The 20,224-nt window shown below is 39.8% G+C and overlaps 4 protein-coding genes across 5 annotated transcripts; 1 reads left to right on the top strand and 3 right to left on the bottom strand.

Annotated features, from left to right (window-relative positions):
* Positions 1 to 2,703: 2,703 nt before the first annotated feature.
* Positions 2,704 to 4,814, top strand: CCT3 (chaperonin containing TCP1 subunit 3). The gene is made up of 5 exons (XM_017632966.1): positions 2,704 to 2,847; positions 2,907 to 2,968; positions 3,061 to 3,560; positions 3,622 to 4,436; positions 4,493 to 4,814. Exons 1-5 carry the CDS (start codon positions 2,814 to 2,816, stop codon positions 4,711 to 4,713), a joined length of 1,632 nt encoding a protein of 543 aa, XP_017488455.1. The 5' UTR covers positions 2,704 to 2,813; the 3' UTR covers positions 4,714 to 4,814.
* A 61-nt stretch (positions 4,815 to 4,875) lies between these two features.
* On the bottom strand, positions 4,876 to 6,358 carry Mettl4 (Methyltransferase like 4). The gene has a single exon (XM_017632967.1). The coding sequence runs from the start codon at positions 6,330 to 6,332 to the stop codon at positions 5,172 to 5,174; it is 1,161 nt and encodes a 386-aa protein (XP_017488456.1). The 5' UTR covers positions 6,333 to 6,358; the 3' UTR covers positions 4,876 to 5,171.
* Positions 6,359 to 6,485: 127 nt separating this feature from the next.
* On the bottom strand, positions 6,486 to 7,814 carry LOC108376737 (protein disulfide-isomerase-like). The gene has a single exon (XM_017632968.1). The coding sequence runs from the start codon at positions 7,567 to 7,569 to the stop codon at positions 6,508 to 6,510; it is 1,062 nt and encodes a 353-aa protein (XP_017488457.1). The 5' UTR covers positions 7,570 to 7,814; the 3' UTR covers positions 6,486 to 6,507.
* Positions 7,815 to 9,801: 1,987 nt separating this feature from the next.
* Positions 9,802 to 13,284, bottom strand: Tpc1 (Thiamine pyrophosphate carrier protein 1). 2 transcript variants are annotated; one of them, XM_017632964.1, is made up of 3 exons: positions 12,776 to 13,284; positions 10,710 to 11,552; positions 9,802 to 10,642 (listed from the first exon to the last, which is right to left on the bottom strand). In XM_017632964.1, exons 2-3 carry the CDS (start codon positions 11,468 to 11,470, stop codon positions 10,336 to 10,338), a joined length of 1,068 nt encoding a protein of 355 aa, XP_017488453.1. In that variant the 5' UTR covers positions 11,471 to 11,552; positions 12,776 to 13,284; the 3' UTR covers positions 9,802 to 10,335. The 2 variants fall into 2 exon arrangements, with proteins under 2 accessions (XP_017488453.1, XP_017488454.1); XM_017632965.1 differs by lacking the exon at positions 12,776 to 13,284 and adding an exon at positions 12,101 to 12,278.
* Between the last annotated feature and the right edge of the window lie 6,940 nt (positions 13,285 to 20,224).

Raw genomic sequence — 20,224 nt, 5'->3', positions numbered from 1 at the left:
TCTCTTTCTATCAACAGCAAACTTGATATGTTGGTACGTAGTTCTACGCGACGCTACGTACACGTTCGTGAGTAACTGCGCTCAAACTCAGAACATCAACTTGATAAGGTCGTTGATGAATACTTTAGTTATTCCAACGTGCAGTAAAGCATCCTTCCCGACCAGGGCGACAAGTAGAAAACCAACACGCCCATCGTGGTCGACTGAGATCGCAACCTGCAGATGGGAATGTAGATTACAATTTAACGAAGCAAAGAGATCCAACTCTTGGAGTGAATTTAAGGACTATCGACGCCTTTTTAAGCATGTAGTCAGAAATGCTAAGCGTTCCTCATGGTAGGCTCTTCCCAGGCCAGCAGACTTGGTAAGACATTATCAACGTGTCCTTGCAATAGAAGCTTCCCTATGAAAGGAGATGGGGATCGGACAGCAGGCAGCGAAGAAAAATTGGAGTTTCTAATACAAACGCACTTTCCGGGCTGCCTCCGGAGAAAAGTTACCAACACTCAACTCGCGGGCAACAACGATGACCTCCCAACCAACTTTAGTACTGAGGAGAACATTAAACGGGCTATTAACAGCTTCCAACCGTATAAGTCTCCGGGACCAGACTAAATCATTCCCGCTGACCTACAGCATACAGCAGAACTGATTGCACCCATTCTTGTACTCGTCTTTGAGGCAGCGTTACGACTTAATTATGTACCCCACAAACCCCGACGATTTTGTAATAGCTATCTCGGGCCGATATAATTCAAAAATCTCCTAACAAACTATCAATATGGTGCAACAGGCGAGGACTGGGAATAAATCCTGAAAAGACGGACTTAGTGCTCTTCACTAGGAAGCACAAGATATCCGACCTAGATGCTATAACTCTAGAAGGAAAAACTCNGCGGTAGTTAGGCCAATTCTCTATCATGGCATAGTGGTATGGTGGGACACCTTTGGGAAAGGGGTAAGGTCCAACTGCAAGGCCGATGAACTGGTGCGACTTGGCACCAAACTCCCTATTGAGCATATAAACGATGAAATAGGAATACCTTTACAAACTTGCAAGCTACTTATCTCCGAGAGGCTCACTAAAGTAGCGAACAACAGGTGGCATGACGAAAACACCTGTAAAACTGCCATGACACTATGGCCAACGCTCAGCGCTAAACGCACTGGCTTGTGAGAAAGCTTAATATTTGTCCCTCTTAGAAGCTTTTGAAAACAAAATTTTAAGCAAACCAGCTCGCTCATCAACTACATAATGAAAGAGTTTTCTGCTTCAGGCAAAATTCTAGAAACAAGACATAAGTACACGATTGTTGTGTGAAAATTGTACAAATATGTACGTATATTTTTTAGAAATATTTTGAGTATGCAGGTTTGCAGCACATTAAATTTTTTTATAATAAAGTGCAAGTTTAAAGTAGCTCCGACTTACCGTTGATTTTTGGATTTTTTTTTTTGTTGAGTGAGTGACTCATTGCCGCTGTCACTTGCACTCAGTGAGCAATACCGGCAACAAAACAAATTCCCAAAAATCAACGGTAAGTGGGAGTTACTTTTAACTTGCTTAAAATATATTCAATAATTTTTATCGAGCTCGAGGCCGTTTTTAATGAAAAACTTACTGTGGAAAAGCAACAATACTTGAAAAAATGGTAGAAGTGATAGCTATTTCGGAAATCACCACAGTGGGATCGTCGGTTCGAAGCCTACTGAAAGAAGTCTGATGAGGAAATGTGGTGATTTCCGAAATAGCTATCACTTCTACCATTTTTTCAATTATGGTTGCTTTTCCACAATAAGTTTTTCATTAAAAACGGCCTCGACCTCAATAAAAATTGTTGAATATAATTGTTATACGGCCATAAAATAACAAAAACAAATTACTTAAAATATTTCTAAAAAATCGAATTAAAAATTTTTTCAAAATATGAGTCGTAAAGTTATGATATGCACTATATATCTGAAATTTGTAAAAAAAATGAATAGTGAGTTCATCTCTTGTTAGGCGTTTGGCGAAGCTTCTCTAACAATCCTTGAGTGATAAAAGCCTATTTATAAATATAAATAAAGTTTCGATTTGAAAAATTAAAAAAAAGCTAAGTGAGCGTGCGTGAACGTGATTGGAAAGAATATACCAGAACGTGAGTGTACGTGATTTACAAAACCATCAACGTGAGCGTGCGTGAACGTGAGCCAAAAGCACTCACGCGTCGATCTCTAATGTGTATATCCCAAATTTATACGGGATCTTATAAATTTTTAGCAAGAACCCACATTTTGCATCAATTTGCAGCGAAGAAAAACAAAAACAAAACACAGAGACAGAGAACTGTCTAGTCGTATTAAGAATGTAAGCATGGGAATGGGGTAATTTGCGATCGTAATTGGGGGAGCAAAGAAAGTAATTCAGGATGGTGTGGGAAAATGGTATTATTAGAGAGCATTATCTGTAAAGAAACAATGCTAATGAATTTTAAATGAATCGATTAAAAAAGAAGTCGAAGGGTCTATATTTTATTCTTTCCGTCATATTACGTTCCATAGAAATGCCCATGATTCAATAATACAAGGTTAGATAATTATTAATATATAATGTATTATTGAATCATAGAAATGCCATAGAAATAAACAATTGTTTTCTGTTTCATTTTAATGACATTTGACAGCAGTTACGGTGCAGGGGAAAACTCACATAACCTCACAAAGTATAGTTCTTGTCATTCCAACTTCTTTTGACAACGGTCAGCCGCACGCGAATATTGCACAAGTGATTTCAATTAGGTGTGAAAAAGTTGAATAAAAAATTAATAAAAATGTTTGGAGGACAACAACCTATACTTGTGTTAAGTAAGTCTGATCAGTTTACAGCTATTCGAGTTTAAAATTACTAACATCTTTGCATATAGGCCAAAACACAAAGCGTGAATCGGGTCGCAAGGTGCAGCTGGAGAATATCAATGCCGGAAAGGTGAGTTCAGGCGTGACTCATAGCAGTATACTAATTTTAAGTGAATAGTCTTGAACACATGATAATATACCGAATATATTTTCCTATGAAAGGCTATTGCTGATGTTATACGCACCTGCCTAGGTCCACAGGCTATGTTAAAAATGCTTATGGATCCCATGGGAGGCATCGTAATGACAAATGACGGTAATGCCATCTTACGTGAAATTACGGTTCAGCATCCAGCTGCTAAGAGCATGATTGAAATTGCCCGTACACAAGACGAAGAGGTGGGCGATGGTACAACTTCTGTAATTGTATTGGCTGGTGAGATGCTAGCTGCTGCTGAGCAATTTTTGCAGCAACAGATTCATCCTACTGTCATAATTCGTGCGTATCGTGAGGCATTGGAAGATATCATTAAGCACTTACAAACGGACCTGAGTGTTCCACTGGACGTAAATAACAAGGATAAAATGGCTGAAGTTGTTAAGACATGCGTGGGCACAAAATTTATTGGAAAGTGGTCTGATTTAGCTGTAAAAATCGCGCTGGACGCCGTTGGTACTGTTGCGTTAAATGAAAATGGCCGGCTAGAGGTTGACATTAAGCGGTATGTTTATATCTAAATACATTTTCAATTTATAATCTCACGTAATTCTATATAATTTTAGATACGCCAAAGTTGAGAAAATTCCAGGTGGCAGTATCGATGAGTCATGTGTACTTAAAGGTGTCATGATCAACAAAGACGTTACACATCCCAAGATGCGTCGTTACATTGAAAATCCACGCATTGTGCTGTTGGATTGCTCACTTGAGTACAAGAAAGGCGAATCTCAGACAAACGTCGAGATCATTGGTGAGCAGGATTTCACACGCATGCTCCAAATAGAAGAAGAGTTTGTACAACGTATCTGCGCTGACATCATTGCTGTCAAACCAGACATTGTGTTCACGGAAAAGGGTGTGTCCGACTTGGCGCAGCACTACTTGTTAAAGGCCGGCATTACTGCTATACGCCGTTTGCGCAAAACAGACAATCTGCGTATTGCACGTGCTTGTGGAGCTACAATTGTGAACCGCACAGAAGAATTGACGGAGAAAGATGTCGGTACTGGCGCCGGACTTTTTGAGATCAAGAAGTTTGGAGATGAATATTTCACATTTATAACCAACTGCAAAGATCCGAAGGCGTGTACTATTCTGCTGCGCGGTGCTTCAAAAGATATTTTAAATGAAACAGAACGTAATCTGCAAGATGCACTTCATGTAGCTCGTAATTTGATTATAGAGCCTCGTTTGGTAGCTGGAGGTGGTGCCATCGAAATGGCTGTATCACAATTGCTATCGCGTAAACAGCTCAAAGGCCCGTACACCGCTGTGGCACATGCTTTGGAAATCATACCTCGAACTCTGGCACAGAACTGTGGTGCTAATACCATACGTACTTTAACCGCTCTGCGTGCAAAACATGCTTCCCATTCAGGTGAGAGGCGAATAGAATAGGGTAGAAGTTATCAATTTGCTAATTTTTTATTATAGGTGATGCTGTTTGCGCTTGGGGTATCGATGGTGAATCCGGTGAAATTGTTGATATGAATGTAAAAGGTATTTGGGAGCCATTGGCTGTGAAACTGCAGACTTATAAGACAGCTGTGGAGACTGCAATTTTGCTGCTGCGTATTGACGATATTGTCTCCGGTTCAAAAAAGAGAGGAGATGATATTGTGAACCCCGCCGCCGCTGCACAGGGCCAAGAATAAAGTGAAGAACAAAGGAATAAGTCTTTAAATCGTATTACAACTTCAATATCGCAAACATTTAATATATAACGGAAACAACATTTCATTTGCTTGGAACAATATTCTAATACGTTAATCTATTTTACACCCATTAATTAGTGTTTTTTATATCAAATTTATCAGTTTATTGGTTCTTTTAAATTTGCATTTGAATACCTTAAATAGAGGTTAAAGTAAGAGAATCGTAAAAGTATGTACACGATAGTTTTCAAACGCAGCATAAACGCTAGTTACGTGGTTCAAAGGGCCACGTAGATCTTACACAATTACAATTTACGCTTTCTCATTAACATTTAACAATAAAAGAAAAAAAAAATACTTAAAATTGATAATTTTATTTTCATCAGCCTGTACTAGATACTGTTGTGGTAACCAATTTTTGGGAGAATGTTAATGAAGTAACTACCGTCCATTTCTGGTTACGTAGACCCTATTATCGCCGCATTGCCCGTACTTGTGTTGCAATAGTTGTAAAGTCGTTCATCCATCAATTTCAGCACTTCTAATCCTACTGAAACGAATCGTGGTTGCAAATAACGCGCAAATATCTCTAAGCAGTTAGGCTTTTGAGGAAGTAAATCACTCAACAATGGTAAAAGCGGTGGCTTGTGTGAGTGTATAACACTTGGCACACTCAAAATTGCAGAGACTTGCTGCAAACTAGTGCAAAATTCGCCAGAGCTATCCATATGGCATGCTAGGTAGAGCATCTCAAATGGTTGTTTTTTCTGACCGCTCACATCTATGTGGCCGATTAATTGGCCGCTCGTGTTCACCTTGATCCAATGTATGGTGTGATGCAATCTTAAGTTCCATGCTGGCAGTAATTGTTCTACAATAGCCCGTTGAAGCTCCTTGGAATTCGTACACCAAATGGCAACTATGCTTCGTTCATGTTTTAACTGTCTAATGGGCATTTGAAGCAGCTGCTCTGAACTTAGCATCTGATAGCCTAGCTCCTCACGAACACGTTTTAAACGGCGTATGTACTTGTTGCGCCAAGGTGGATCTAATATAATCAAATCGAACCGTTTTGAATTCGGCATTAATTGGGGCAGCAATTTGGACAATTCCATGACATCGCAATTAAAGAATTTACAATGCGGTGGTATAAGGTAGGAGTGCTCACCAAAGCGGGAACGCTTGTATGTGGCAGTGGTATTAACGCCGTTAAATGTGGGGAAGTCTTTGGTGGATATCTCTTCCCAATAACGTGGTAAATCACTGCCATTCTGGCTTTCCACGCGATTGATTAGCTGCTGTACTTTCACGAGTCCTAAAATATCTTCGACAATCGTTTTTAGTTTTTGTAATTCCTCCACTACTGCCATTTTATTCAATTTTCGTTTCCTTTTTTTACTGGACTTTTCTGCAAGCTTACTATTTCCGGCTTTAGTCTCTGGTTGTTGAATTGTATGAGCATCCTCAACTTCTATTCTTCGTTCATGAAAGTGAAAGAGTTCAGTATGTAATTCATACTTCTCCTCCAGTTCAGCAATATCGTTGTTATATATTTTATTAATTAATTCCCGATGATCGAGATATATGGCGATTTTATTACGTATTTCGATTTTATGCATATTTAGGTACAAAATTTTAATTTTGCCGATGCGGCCGTATACTGTGGTTGATTATCCCCGTATTCGTTGTTTTTCGATCTTTGCTGTCAGCAACAGCTGTTTTTGTGCAGTCAAAGAACCGACAGCACTCAATCAGAAAATATTTTAAACCTCTCGAATATAATTAAAATGCTTCCTAATCAAACCTCGGTCTTCCATTTCTATTGTATTCCTCTAGATCGTTTGTCGCATGTTTGGCGATGAATTTGATTATGTCGTTCACTGTGCGCGTCCCTCCGGTGTATTCTATCAAATTGTTTTTATCGTCCCGCCTTACATAGTATATAGTTGGGTAGTACCACGCATAATATTTTAGTGGCAAGTAATTCAAATCTGCGTTAATTTTCACTACAATGATATCTTCATCCTGTAGGAGTTTTCCCACTTCATCCAGAATTGGCATCAGTTCTCGTGAGCAGGGGCATTTGCTACCATACAGCACTAGGAGTATATCAATATCACTTTTGAGCACCAATTGCTCAAAATTTTCTGCTACACCCACACGAACGAATCCCTCCCCATCGTCTTCCGGCAGTGGTTCAGTTTTAAACAATTCATCATTCAATAATTTTAGACTGAATTGCTTTAAGCTGTCTTCGTTTAGGGCACCTAAAAATTGATAAATGCGATTATCTGTGTCTACTGCGAATACATCGGGTCGTCGATATTTGTTAAAACCAGTCTTTTTGTACCGCTTCCAATATACTTCGGAACCAGGTCGGTAATTGAGTACGGCTTCATAGTTTTCAAAGTCTGTTATTCCAAAGCATATGTCGTCACCGTATTGCTGTGCAGACTGGAAAAGTATATCGATGTAGCCCAGTAGTTTGGCTGCATGTTCTTTAAAGCTGTGAAACATAATTATATATGGGAAGCCGGATGTTGAAATTGTTTCCGTAGTTTCCAAGTAAACTATGCGATCGGCATAGTTTTGCTGAAGTAGTTTTTCCAAGTTGGAAGGGTTTTCTGGATATAAATTAGTAGTTATTGATTCCTCCAGTGCTTCTCTCAGCTGGGCCGTTGTTATTATACCGTACAAGCCAAAACCAGTGGGATCATCGTCTACAGATTCTTCTGAATAGTATAATTCAGATGAATTATCATCATAATATTCTGTAGCTCCTTCAAGCTTTTTATTGGTTCCAGCTTGTTGTTCTTGTGCATATTTCTCCGCGTCTGCTACCGCAACAAGATCCATAAATGAGGATTGTCAAATACTGTTTAGGGCTCAAGTATTTCTGCTAGCAGCTTCCAACTCCACTTTACAACAATATCGGTGGAAAATTGATTGTCGTAATTTGTGCAAATTTTTATTGTTTAGATATGTGCGGATATGTAATAGTAGAATGTTTTGCGAAAATATATACAGGCAAGCAAAAAATGAAATATGTACAATTTGGGAATCCCAAACTCGAATGAACGTGAGCTCAAACTAATGCGGTAGAATACATTAAATTTGACGGCGTTCAATGTAGTTGTCTGAGGCGTCGCGGAACAATTGTTGTGTGTAAGTTATGAAGTGTTGTGAATTTCACCAATATAATAATTATATCATCGCCTTAAAAATTTAATTTGCGTATGTATTCGTTTTTTTGCCATCTTTTATATTTCTGGATTAGCCAACGCCGGCTTTAAAAAACTTCAGCACAATACTCTTCCTTTCTCCCGTGAAAATCACGTCTTTTTGAAGTAAACAAAAATTAGAGAGTATACTCGCTCTCTGTTTACATTGCCCAGCTGTTTTTAATGCATGATTTGTTTACGCGGAAGTAGTTTCGAGTCGGAAGCAGTGTTGCCAGAACTCTTTGGCCTACCGGCTAAATTGGGAAAAAAACGGCTAAAAAGGGCTAAACTGTTTCAACTAATGGTGATTTCGTTTTTTCCAAAAAATGTTGCCATTCCCGATGCAAAATGTGTTTGATATTACACTCAGCCCTGTATAAAGGCATGTTTTTGCCTTCTTGTCCTTGTATAGCTCACGCATTTAATATAATAAAGACAAATGTAGATCTTGTTTTTTGCCCCTCTGAAAGTATTTTCAAAATTTTATATACAAATTTTTATGCTTTAAATGCAACCGTGGACACTAGCTGGCAGGGAAATTTGTAAATTTGCGTTCGGGCAGAAATTTGCAAGTTTTGCTGTATATAGAAATTTGTGCTTTTTTATTTTCATATTGACGCATTTCAGTGTTGGTTCTTTAAATTCAAGTTGGCCTTCGGTTTTTGGGATTTAAATAAGTTCTCGCCAAAAAAAGTTTGTTTATAAAAATACATACATATGTGTACATAGCGCTTGAAAATATCAATTTTTCCTTCACCTTAAACCTTTAGGAGTGGGCAACAATGATGTTTTGCAATTAAGGCAGAATTGAATATGCGCTATCTGGGAAGACAACCTGTAATATTTATTCCGTCTTTTGGCACTATATCCGAACACAAACGCGTGTTAAGCAAACAGTGAAACAATTGCGAATAAAACTTCCCACTTAAATTTAGGCCGTAAGCTAATAGCCATTTCTAACAGATTTTGGGTCGCTTAATCAAAAATGGAAACAGATATATTTGAATTTTAAGAAAACAAGGCAAATAGCAAAATCGGCTAATATTTTTTTACAAAACGGCTAACAAATCGGCTAAACCGAAACTTCTCCGGTTGTTTGCTATCGCAACCGGCTAAATCTAGCCGGAAAACCATGAACGAAAGACACAAGATCACGCGGGACGGAAAGAACGAAAAAAGTTATTTTCTAGCTGCCGAAATCTCGACGCCATCTTTGCTGTAAGAAGTAAACAACGAAGAGAACGGAGAAAACCGCGAAATTGTTGAACGCATGAAAAATCATTTTTATTATGCAAATTCTTCTAAAAATCATGCCGTTGTGTTAAATTATTCTTTATCTTATGTGTACACACGTTGTCACAAGCGAAAATGAAGAAAATTGCAGTAAAAAGCCACCACCAAATTGTAAACAACGAAGAAATGTAAATAAACGGCTAATGTCAAAATCGTTCAACTTTTTTCCTTAATGCAATTCTAACGGGCTAGTCTCCTGCCCGCGTGATCTTGTCTTTTTGGTTCATGCCGGAAAACGGCTAAAATGGCAACACTGGTCGGAAGACCTAAAGTGAAAGTTTTTAACTTAACAGTAACGAAACCATCTTAAAAATGTAGAAGAATTTTATTAAGCTTTTTTTTTAATTTTTTGCGGTTGTTTAGTTTTTTCTGAGCGCCAGCTAATATCGCAATCGGTTACTAAATAAAAAGTCCATTAAGGGAAAGATTCTACTTAAAATATTTTGAATTGTAATTTTAATGCCTGGAAATTGTGAATTTTTTGATATATTTGCAAAGGGGACATATGCCGGCATGATAGATATGCATTTACTATCGTTCCATGCCGCAAATAAGCGAGCACAATAAAGGTAAATTGGATTTCATAAGTAAAATTTATTTTCTGAAAAAATATAAACGCGGCAAGTGTATTGTGCGTCTGCCTTCCGCTTACAAGTTGCTTTTGTTATTTTCATACATACATATAAAAACGATTACTGACATACATACATATGTACATATCAACCATGATATAACTATTGGTATCATATCAACCATTTACTTTTTAATTTTCTTAAAATCAATTAAGGCTTTTTTGGATGTTTCAGCGGATGTTTCTATACAGCTTAACTATTGCTATAAAGCATCGTACTTACATACATAAATATTTTAAAATTCGTAGAAAACATACTACATATATTTTGTTACATGAAAGTGAAAATGTTAATATGTTGGAAAAGTAATGTTTTAGCTACAAAATGAATGCGCGTATTCTTCCTTATATACGTAAAATCGTCAAGTGCATTATCGGAGTATCTTTAGCCTGCGTATTAAAGGACTCGTACATACTTACAAACATAAAAAGTAATATATCTTCAAGTCTTAAGTTTAATCCTTTATAAATTGTTAGTTAGGCAAACCAACGTATATCCTTTAGTTTATCGTAAATAGCAAAGTATAGAGCCGTTGTGATGCTAGATTTTAAAAGTGTTGGCGCCATGCCTTTGTATAAACCCGCTGGACCCTCTTGTTGTACAGTTTGTCTCAGACAACTATAAACTCCATGTGCACGTATGTTCTCGCCAAATGTCTGACGATTGGATTCAAAGCCCTGTATGTGCAGCCTCTTCTTCAACAAGTCAAAGGGATATACCAGAGACTTGGATAACATACCCGAAGAGCCACCCAAACACAGCAACACCCATGTAGGCAATGCGCTAATAAAAAAAACCATTCACATACTTTATATTCAAGTTCTTTTGTAACAGTATACGATACACATACCTTCGTTGTTCTACTTCGTAGAATTGCATAGCTGATTTGCAAAAAAGTCGATAGAGCATGAAATTTGCACCCATTAATGGTGTGATTTGCAGGAGCGCCGTATTAAGTCCGCGGTACATGCCACGTACACCCTCATTGCGAACAATCGCTGTAACTGCACGCGTTGCATTCCTATAGCCCTTATATTGATCCTGTGCTATGAGACGCGTGCGTATTACGTCCATAGGTGTTGAGAGTATTACTGCTGCTGCACCGGATGCGGAACCACAAAGAAAACTCGCTAGGTTAGCATGATCTTTGAGGTAGACTGTTTGTTTAGCGGCCAAACTGAGTTGCTCATAAGTCCAAAACTGTGAAATACCGTAAATTACGCTAAGCACCTGAGCTGGATTGTGACCTTTCCAGAAAGCGAGTACACCTTCTTCACGGTAAATAGTACGGAGAGCTTGCGCGACACTCGTGTATTTTGATTGCTGATTGACGTGCTCCTTTAGTGGTTCAACTTGCAGCTGGAAACGAATTTTTAGGACATCTAGTGGCTGGCAGAGTGTACGCGTAATGGCGGCAGCTAAACCACCTGCTATTATTTGACTCGCTTGCTCCGATGCACTATGTCTTTTCCATTTGTCTTTTATGTATGTGGTAAAGTCAGGCGCTGGGCGTTGGTTGTCGATATCCAGTGATTGTGATTGGGTAGTGTCCTCACTACTGCTAGCTGCTGTAATTTTACTTGCTTTAGAGCTTTCTAATTGTATCGCCATTGCTGCGGTCGAAAGGGTCCAACTCTGTTTAGCAGTGTGTTTGGCTCTTGTATTATATTTAGGTATTTTCTGCTTTTGCTTTCTGAAAGGAAAGTACAATGTATTGATTAAATTATTATACTGTATGCCAAGAGTTATCAGAAGATTCATGTAAAAACCAACGACCGATTTTGGATTCCCAAAAGAGGCATCAAAAAATCAATTATTTTATGTTCCTGCATTGCTCCGCATGATAAGGCAATCTTTTCAAGCTGTCATCGATGGCGACTCAAATATACATATGTACATACATATACATATGTACTTAAGTTATTTTAAATATGTATGAGAAAATGACACCTTAAGGTCAAGTAATTTTCCTTTCACTTAGTCACGGAAATGAGTTTCGTCTTCCAATTGACAGTGTTAAACTCACTGTATTTAGTATAAACAGCAAAAGCTGAAGAAAGCGAAAGCCGTGCTTTGCACACCCCGCTTTGCTTTGTTTTCTTGTATTCGTTTTTTATTGCTGCTGTTATTTTTTTGTAATAGCTGGTGTAGTACTGTTCGGCAGTACTTTATGTTATTTGTTAAGCCTATTTGAGGCCAAATTTATGACGTCGGTAACGTGCAAAACTTTAATAGAAATACCTTTGACTACATCATTGTTATGCAATTGTATGAAACAGCGAAGCGTATGCATGTTTGTACATACATGTTTATACATTTATGTACATAGTATGTACTACATACATATATTGAGTATACTCGGCTTGTTTGTGCAGTTTTAAATTATTACGTCGATTTTTATGTACGTTGAGCATAAAATTTAAGATGCGGTAAGTTGCATGGAATTATTTTATGTATTTGTTGTATGTTTTGTTTATGCTTATGTGCTTGTACAAATAAAAATGTTAAAACCAGCNAATATTGAGTATACTCGGCTTGTTTGTGCAGTTTTAAATTATTACGTCGATTTTTATGTGCGTTGAGCATAAAATTTAAGATGCGGTAAGTTGCATGGAATTATTTTATGTATTTGTTGTATGATATGCAGCAGTGGCCTGTGTTTTGTTTATGCTTATGTGCTTGTACAAATAAAAATGTTAAAACCAGCTTGCGACTTCACGGGGCAAATACGTAAATTTCACCACAAAATTGTTTTCTCTGCGATTGTATTTTCTTCATTTGGTCGTTATTATAATTATCTGATTTCCTGATTGCTTCTGAACTCCAAATGCACCTTCAATTTTTAATTAGTTCCCCTAAACACTTACAACGATACAAAGCTTGATCAATAGTAACTAATAGTAAACCAATATTTACCTTATAAGGATCTGCACAAACTCCTTAGAAGAGATTCACCAAGGTAATTGTAGGGATGTACCTTGCATCAAGATACACTGGAATTCCGTCCGCTTAGACGTGTACTACCACACTGTGCAGTGAAACTTTCTTTTCGCTGCCACCCGAAATATTGGAACACGCATTCATGAGTAAACAAAACTAGTTGATATATGCTACAACTATTGCTGCCACTGCTGTCGGTCTTCGTGTATACCGATAGTGCCAACGCTGCTTGGAAGATTGTTGCCGCTCTTTACAGACGACTTCAGTTGGCAGTCGGAAGTTTTGTTTACAGTTTCACATTTATTTGTGAACAAACTGGTTTACTTGCAATCTCTCAATGTTTTTTTGCAAGTTATATCTTCCAATCTCGATTTTGTGATGTATTTTCTTTGATTATAGTGAAATTCCCTTCGTTTCCAATTGTATGAGTGTATGTGCACGTCCACTTGTGCTCTCTCAAAGCAGCCACCGCGTCAGCTGATCACCTGGTACCAGGGAGGCCAACTCTCTTAAGGCTAATTGCTGAAACAATTTCCCTATTTTTAATGAAATTCCCCCGATATGAATTTCGCTACATATTTAAAGCTCTTCATGCTAATTTTTAATGAAAAAAGAGACAAATATATCATTAATTGTGATATATAATAAAAAAAAATCGCAAACGAACCAGAAAAAAGAGCGTCAAACGTAATCGTGGAAAAAGTGAAAAATGTCGCTATCAGTGTTGCCAGAAAGTTTCAGGCTTATTGCTAAGTTCTTCGAAAAAATAGCTAAAAATAGCCAAATCATTTGTTTCATATCCAATCGAAATAGCTAAAAAGAAGTTCCTTCAAAAATTAAATAATTTGATTATTATAACGCAAACAAATATGAACTTAAACATTTAAATACGTTGAATTGGAGTAGTAAAATACCTTATAATTATGACCACGCTCGGAAATATACTTTTTTCTTGCTTCTTTGAATAGGTTATCTTATTTTGTTGGTTCATGACCTGGTACCAGTGTTCGGAATGTATTCCGTAATCGAAATGTGTCAAACTTGGCTACATTCACATACACATACATGCGCATCCTATTTGCTTGCCTTTTGATTGGTCGAACGTGTTTAAATTTCTTTCTGTTTTGACATTCGAGGTTTCTCAAGCAACAACAAAGTACATGGCTGGGTTGTGTTTGCTCTACTGATATTACCTTGGTTGCAATTCATCAATTTAAGCTTATATTTTATGGAAAATTACACACAGCAGCAATCTTTGCGATTGTCAAAAGTTTATATGCATTTGTCAAAAATTTTACTAGCCATACTTGTCAAAAATTTACTTTCCGGGAACTTTGTTACCGATTCACATACGCCCTCAATAGTAGATGCCACAGTATAATACACCTTTTTGACTACTCCTCGGGGGGTAAAATCTGATCAGGGCTGATAATGAAAAGTAGCATGAATTTTGCTGATTCAGAGTTGTATACAAAATTACTGTATTTATTTTCTAATCTTCAGATATCCAGTTTGTAGCCAGAGGCAGTGGCAGGTGAGGCCCACTAAAATCTACTCATCATGTTCGAGCACCTCCGGGTAATGGACCATTGGATGTGCTAGCGGAACGTATGACCACCATGACCAACGGAGTCTCCAAGCAAATGCATGTCCTGAATTTATCCGGTAGCAATTCACAGCAATTACTGATGTACAAATGTGTGTATGATTCATATTTGTGACATTTTATATTTTGCTGTTAAGTATTTTTGAGGAGCTCCGGAAGCCTTAGTTATGTACTTAACTATTGAAATTCTTCTATAATATTGTTACGATTAGCCTTGAAACCTCGTCCGGATTTCCCAAATATTTCGGTTAGTATCGCTGGATTGTTAAATAAATGCTAACGATGACCAAATTGTAGTACAATTAACTTTATTGTACAACAAACAATTTACAATACTCGCTAATACAGTAAAAACACTTCACAATACTTGTTAAAGCAATAACAATGCTTTACTAATCTTGTTAACACAATTAAATTTATAGCTTGCTTATCCTCAACTCCCTTCTCTGCTCACTCTACTTGTAGCTTGCTGACTTGTAACTAACCCACTCCGCTGTGTGGGGGCTCTTATACACTACGTCATTTAGTCGTTTTACGACCTTATACGGACCTTCCCAGTTGCATTGTAGCTTTGGGGACAAACCTTTCTTCCGTTGTGGATTTTACAGCAACACTAGATCTCCTTCCTGGAAACCCTCGGAATTCATCGCCTTATCATACCTGGCTTTGATCTTGTCACTCATAATTTGCGTCTCACAAGCGCATGTATCTCTCTCAGCTCCTCTTCCAGGATGTTTGACGTCTCTTTTCCAATTCTTCTAGCATCACCAGTTACTCCAAACTTCACGTCACTAGGCAAACGGAGCTCACTGCCGAACACTACCCTTGCAGGAGTTTTACCCGTTGTTTCATGCACTGCTGATCGGTATCCCATCAGGAACAAGGGTATGCGGACATCCCAATCTTTTTGATTCATGTCCACGACCTTCCGCAAATTATCTTCCAGGGTTCGGTTGAACCGTTCCACCATTCCATCTGATTGTGGATGAAGAGCCGTTGTTCGAGTTTTCCGGATACCCAATATCTGGCACATCTCTTGGAACACCGCAGATTCAAAATTTCTTCCCTGGTCAGAGTGCAGCTCTATAGGTACACTGTATCCCGCAACCCAATTGTAGGTGAATACCTCCGCTACTGTTTTAGCTTCCAGGTTTGGAATCTGGTATACCTCCGGCCATTTGCTGAAGTAGTCCATAACCACAAGGACATATTTGTTTCCCTGTGCGCTCATAGAAAATGGACCGGCTACATCCATGGCAATCCGCTCGAAAGGTGCACCTGAGTAATACTGCTTCATCTGGCCATGACTTCTGGATTTCGGCCCTTTAGCTGCAATACACTCCGCGCAGTTAGCAATCCACTCTGCGACCGATTGCCGACAACCAACCCAATAGAACCTCTGCTTAACCTTCTCCAGGGTCTTCGTGATTCCCAGGTGCCCTCCACTAGGACCATTGTGGAATTCCTTGAGTACATCCGGAATTCTTACCCTTGGAACTACTATCAGGTTGCGGGAGCACTGGCCATCTTCGCTTTCCCATACCCTATGCAAACAGCCAGATATTAATTTTAAGCTGTTCCATTGTGCCCAGTACGCCTTTGCGATGGGGCTTTCCGCTGCCATTTGCTCCTTAGTTGGCCTTCTGTCCACCTCCAGTCCATGCATCAAAAGCTCCAGATCAGGATCTTCCTGCTGACACTTTCGTAGCTGTTCTTCCTTCCACTCTTCCGCTGGTGTTATTGTCGTTAGACGGACGTCTATAATGTCCTCTTTTCCCTCAGCTTTTGAGCAGTGTTTACATTCCAGGCTACATGGTCGGCGGGACATGGCATCAGCATTACCGTGGACACTTCCCTTGCGGTGCTCAATAGCGAAGTCATAACTTTGCAGTCTCTCAATCCACCGAGCTAGCTGTCCTTCTGGATTCTTAAACTGTAGTAGCCACTTCAGCGCTGCATGGTCCGTTCGAACTCGGAAACGTTGCCCATAGAGGTACTTGTGGAAATGTTTGACGCAGTCCACCAACGCTAGTAGTTCTCTCCGAGTTACGCAGTAGTTCCTCTCTGGTTTTCCAATCGACCGGCTATAGTAGGCAACTACCTTCTCCTGCCCATCAATTACCTGCGACAGTACGCCTCCTATGGCATAACCACTAGCATCCGTATCCAAAATAAACGTTGCACCTGGAACGGGATACGCTAGCATAGGTGCAGTACATAGTCGTTCCTTCAGAGTCTGGAAAGCCTCCTCCTGCTCCTTGTTCCACTCGAAGGCTCTATTTTTCCTAGTGAGCTCGTGGAGGCTATTAGCAACGCTGGCGAAATTCGGAACAAATCGGCGGTAGTAGGTGCATAGCCCAAGAAAACTTCGTAGTTCGTGCAGGTTCCTAGGTCTTGGCCAATCCTTTACTGCTTCTATCTTTTCCTTCGCAGTACAGATGCCCTCCGTTGTCACCTTGTGCCCTAAGTAGTTCACCTCCTTCCTGAACAGTGAGCACTTTTTAGGACTTAGCTTCAGACCAGCGCCAGCTATCCTCTGGAAAACTTCTTCCAAATTGTTCAGGTGTTCCTCAAAGCTTTTACCCAATACGATAATGTCGTCTAGATACACCAAACATGTTTTCCAATGCAGTCCTTTGAGCACATGGTCCATAAGTCGTTCAAAAGTGGCAGGAGCGTTGCATAATCCAAAGGGCATCACCGTGAATTGCCACAGACCGTCTCCAACGCTGAAAGCTGTCTTCTCCTTATCCTCGTCACTTACCTCCACTTGCCAATAACCGCTCTTAAGGTCGAGTGTTGAGAACCACTTTGTTCCAGTCAACGAGTCCAGAGTGTCATCGATCCTGGGAAGAGGATAGCTGTCCTTTTTCGTCACATCGTTTAGTTTCCGGTAGTCTACGCAGAACCGCATTTGACCATCCTTCTTCTTCACAAGTACTACCGGCGAACTCCATGGACTCGCTGATGGTTCAATCACACCACTCTCGCTCATTTCGTTTATTATTTGGCTAACAGTTTCACGTTTGGCAAATGGAACACTCCGAGGAGCTTGACGGATTGGCCTTGCATCGCCAGTATCAATGCGATGTTTCACAACGTTAGTCCTGCCTGGTTTGTCGCCATCCTTGTCGAATATGTTGCAGTATCTTCGGAGAAGTTCCTTAGCCTTGTGCTGGTATTTTTCTTCCAACCCTTCCGTCCATGCATTAATGTCTTCCGCAATGTCATTCTCGCCAATGGAATCGCTTTCAGGTAACTTTTCGCAGTTGAAGATTGCCTCTACCTCTCGACATTGCCCCAGTACAGTTCCTCTTCGGAGTTTGACTGGTGATTTGAACTCATTGAGCACTCGAACTGGGATGCGTCCATCCTTTTGCGTCTTAGCCAGGGTTTTACCAATAAGTACGTCCGGTGTAGAATTTTGTGTTGCTTCAACAACCCACAATTTGTTTGTCCCACAATCTCCATCAATCTTTGCCCACACAACTGCTTCTGACTTCGGTGGAATCTGCTCGCTTTCCTCTAGGATCACTCGCTTGCTGCTGTACGGACCATCATACCCAAACCTAAGGGGCACTTCCATGTTGTCGTACGTCATGATCCTGTTCTTCATGTCGATCTTCATACCTTGACCAAATAAAAAGTCTAATCCAATGATGACTTCATCCATAATCGCCGCGACTATGAACATGTGTAACACCGTCACATTCCCTATTGCGACTTTGCATGTTACCTCCCCTACAACTTGGGTGTCCTCACCAGTTGCTGTCCTCAACCTTGCTCCAGGTAATGGCCTTACCTCTTTAGTGACCAAATCAGATCGAATGATGGAATGTGATGCGCCCGTATCCACAGTTAGTACTCGCTCATGTCCGTCCACATATCCACCAACAGTAACGTTGCTCGCTTTTCTGCCAATTCGCGAGACGGAGATTATGGGGCATTCAATTGCGGGAGCCAGCGTGCGCCCCTTACTGCTGGCTCGTTTTAGTTCAACGACTGATTGGAGTTGGATTCGTCTCCCTCAGCCCTGCGCTTGCGTCCTGATGAATTGTTGAGCCCATTGGAACTTACACTGCAATCGCGGGCGAAGCGGCCTGGGTTTCCACATTTAAAACATTTGCCAGATCCATGCTTTTTCTCGTCTAGCAGTTGGATTAGCTTCTTCAGCATTTCATTTGTCTTCTCCGGTGTTTCCACTTCCACTCGATGGGCTTAGTAGGCTGGTTTACTTAGGAGTGCTGCCGTTTCACGTGTCTGAGCATACGAGACGGTTTCAGCAAATGTTGCCTTTGGATTAGCGTACGTCTCTCGCTTGGTATACATGTCCCGCATTCCGTTGACGAACCTCTGGATTTTTACCCTTTCAAGGTGCTCACCAGATGCGTCTCCAATTGCCAAATGAGCCAACCTTTCAATCTCAGATGCGAATTTCTGTAAAGTCTCGTTGGATTTCTGGCAGCGATTCTCCAGCTCCATCTGGTAAATCTGTCTCCTGTGCTCGCTACCATAACGTCTTTCCACTGCACCCATTAACGCATCGTAATTGTTCCTTTCACAGTCGGAAATAGTCTGCAAGATTTCCGCTGCAGGTCCTTTCAATGCGACGAATAACGCAGCGGATTTATCCTCCATGCTCCAACGATTTGCTGTAGCCGTCTTTTTGAACTGGAGCTTAAAGACCTGGAAAGGAAAGGAACACTCCAAAGGATGGAGTCTTTACCTTGGGAGTGTTCGTCGAATTAGCTGGACGATTCAACTGCAAACCCCGGAGACGATCTTCAAGCTCATCCACCTTAGCTTCGACTTTGTCCTGTTTTTCCTTAATAAGCGCTTCGATTTTATCTTGTCGTTGCTCGATTTTATCCTGTCTCTCTATGAGTTCCGAGTTATTTTTGAATAAATTCTTTTGTAGCTGAGTAATCTTTTCATCTAGCTGCGATGACATACGTGTTTCCTGCACTTGCAGCTGGGATGAAATCTGTGATATGACACCCAATAACATGTTCATGTCTATAGCCGTTGACGCCTTTCCCTGCTCTTCAAGCTTCGCTGATGTCTGCTCCACATCATTCAATGAACCAGCAACCTCTTCCTTGTCTTTGTCCTTCAAGGATGCCTCGTCTTCCTCATGATGGAAGCCGTATTTGTCAACGTCGATGCCTTCCTTTTCCATAGCCTCTCGCAACCGTGATAGCAACTCCACTTTTCTTCCGGAGGTTGCTAAATGTCGTTTCTCCAACTCCTGCTTGAGTTCCTCAATCTTTAGATCCTTCGTAACAAAGTTCGCGGCAAGTAAAAATAATAAATGAATGAAATTTCTGTAGCTCTTAAGGCTAGTGAAATTTTTAACAAATGCGTAGAAATTTTGACAGTCACTGCTGTGTGTAATTTTCCGCAAAATAAAAGCTTAAATTGATGAATTGCAATCAATGATGGTAGATGTTTTATTAAAATATTAATTTTACTTCCAGTTGTAATAGTTTATTCCGCATAAATCTGTGGCAAGGCACATTAAACAGGTAGTATCAGTAGAGCAAAAACAACATTTGCGTGTATTTTGTTGTTGCTTCTGGTATCGAAAGTGTCAACAACTGTTCTGAATTTTTTCTTCTAAATCAAAGCGCGCCATGTGAAATACAAAAAATTATAAAAAATAAAAAATTTAAATTGGAAAAAATAAAAATTGATGCAACTTTCTTTCCTAGTAAATTTGTTTGCTTCTCGAAGCATTGATCCATCCTTTGCAAGGCCCAGTAATCAGCGGTCATGCTGCCGAGTTGGGCGAACGTTCCAAAAGCTGCTATTCAATCGCT

This window comes from Rhagoletis zephyria, unplaced genomic scaffold, assembly GCF_001687245.7.
Source record: "Rhagoletis zephyria isolate East Lansing unplaced genomic scaffold, Rhagoletis_zephyria_1.1 Rzeph_scaffold_10880, whole genome shotgun sequence".
Taxonomy (NCBI): domain Eukaryota; kingdom Metazoa; phylum Arthropoda; class Insecta; order Diptera; family Tephritidae; genus Rhagoletis; species Rhagoletis zephyria.
Note: the sequence above shows the minus strand (reverse complement) of the source record. Positions and strands in the feature narration are given on the sequence as shown.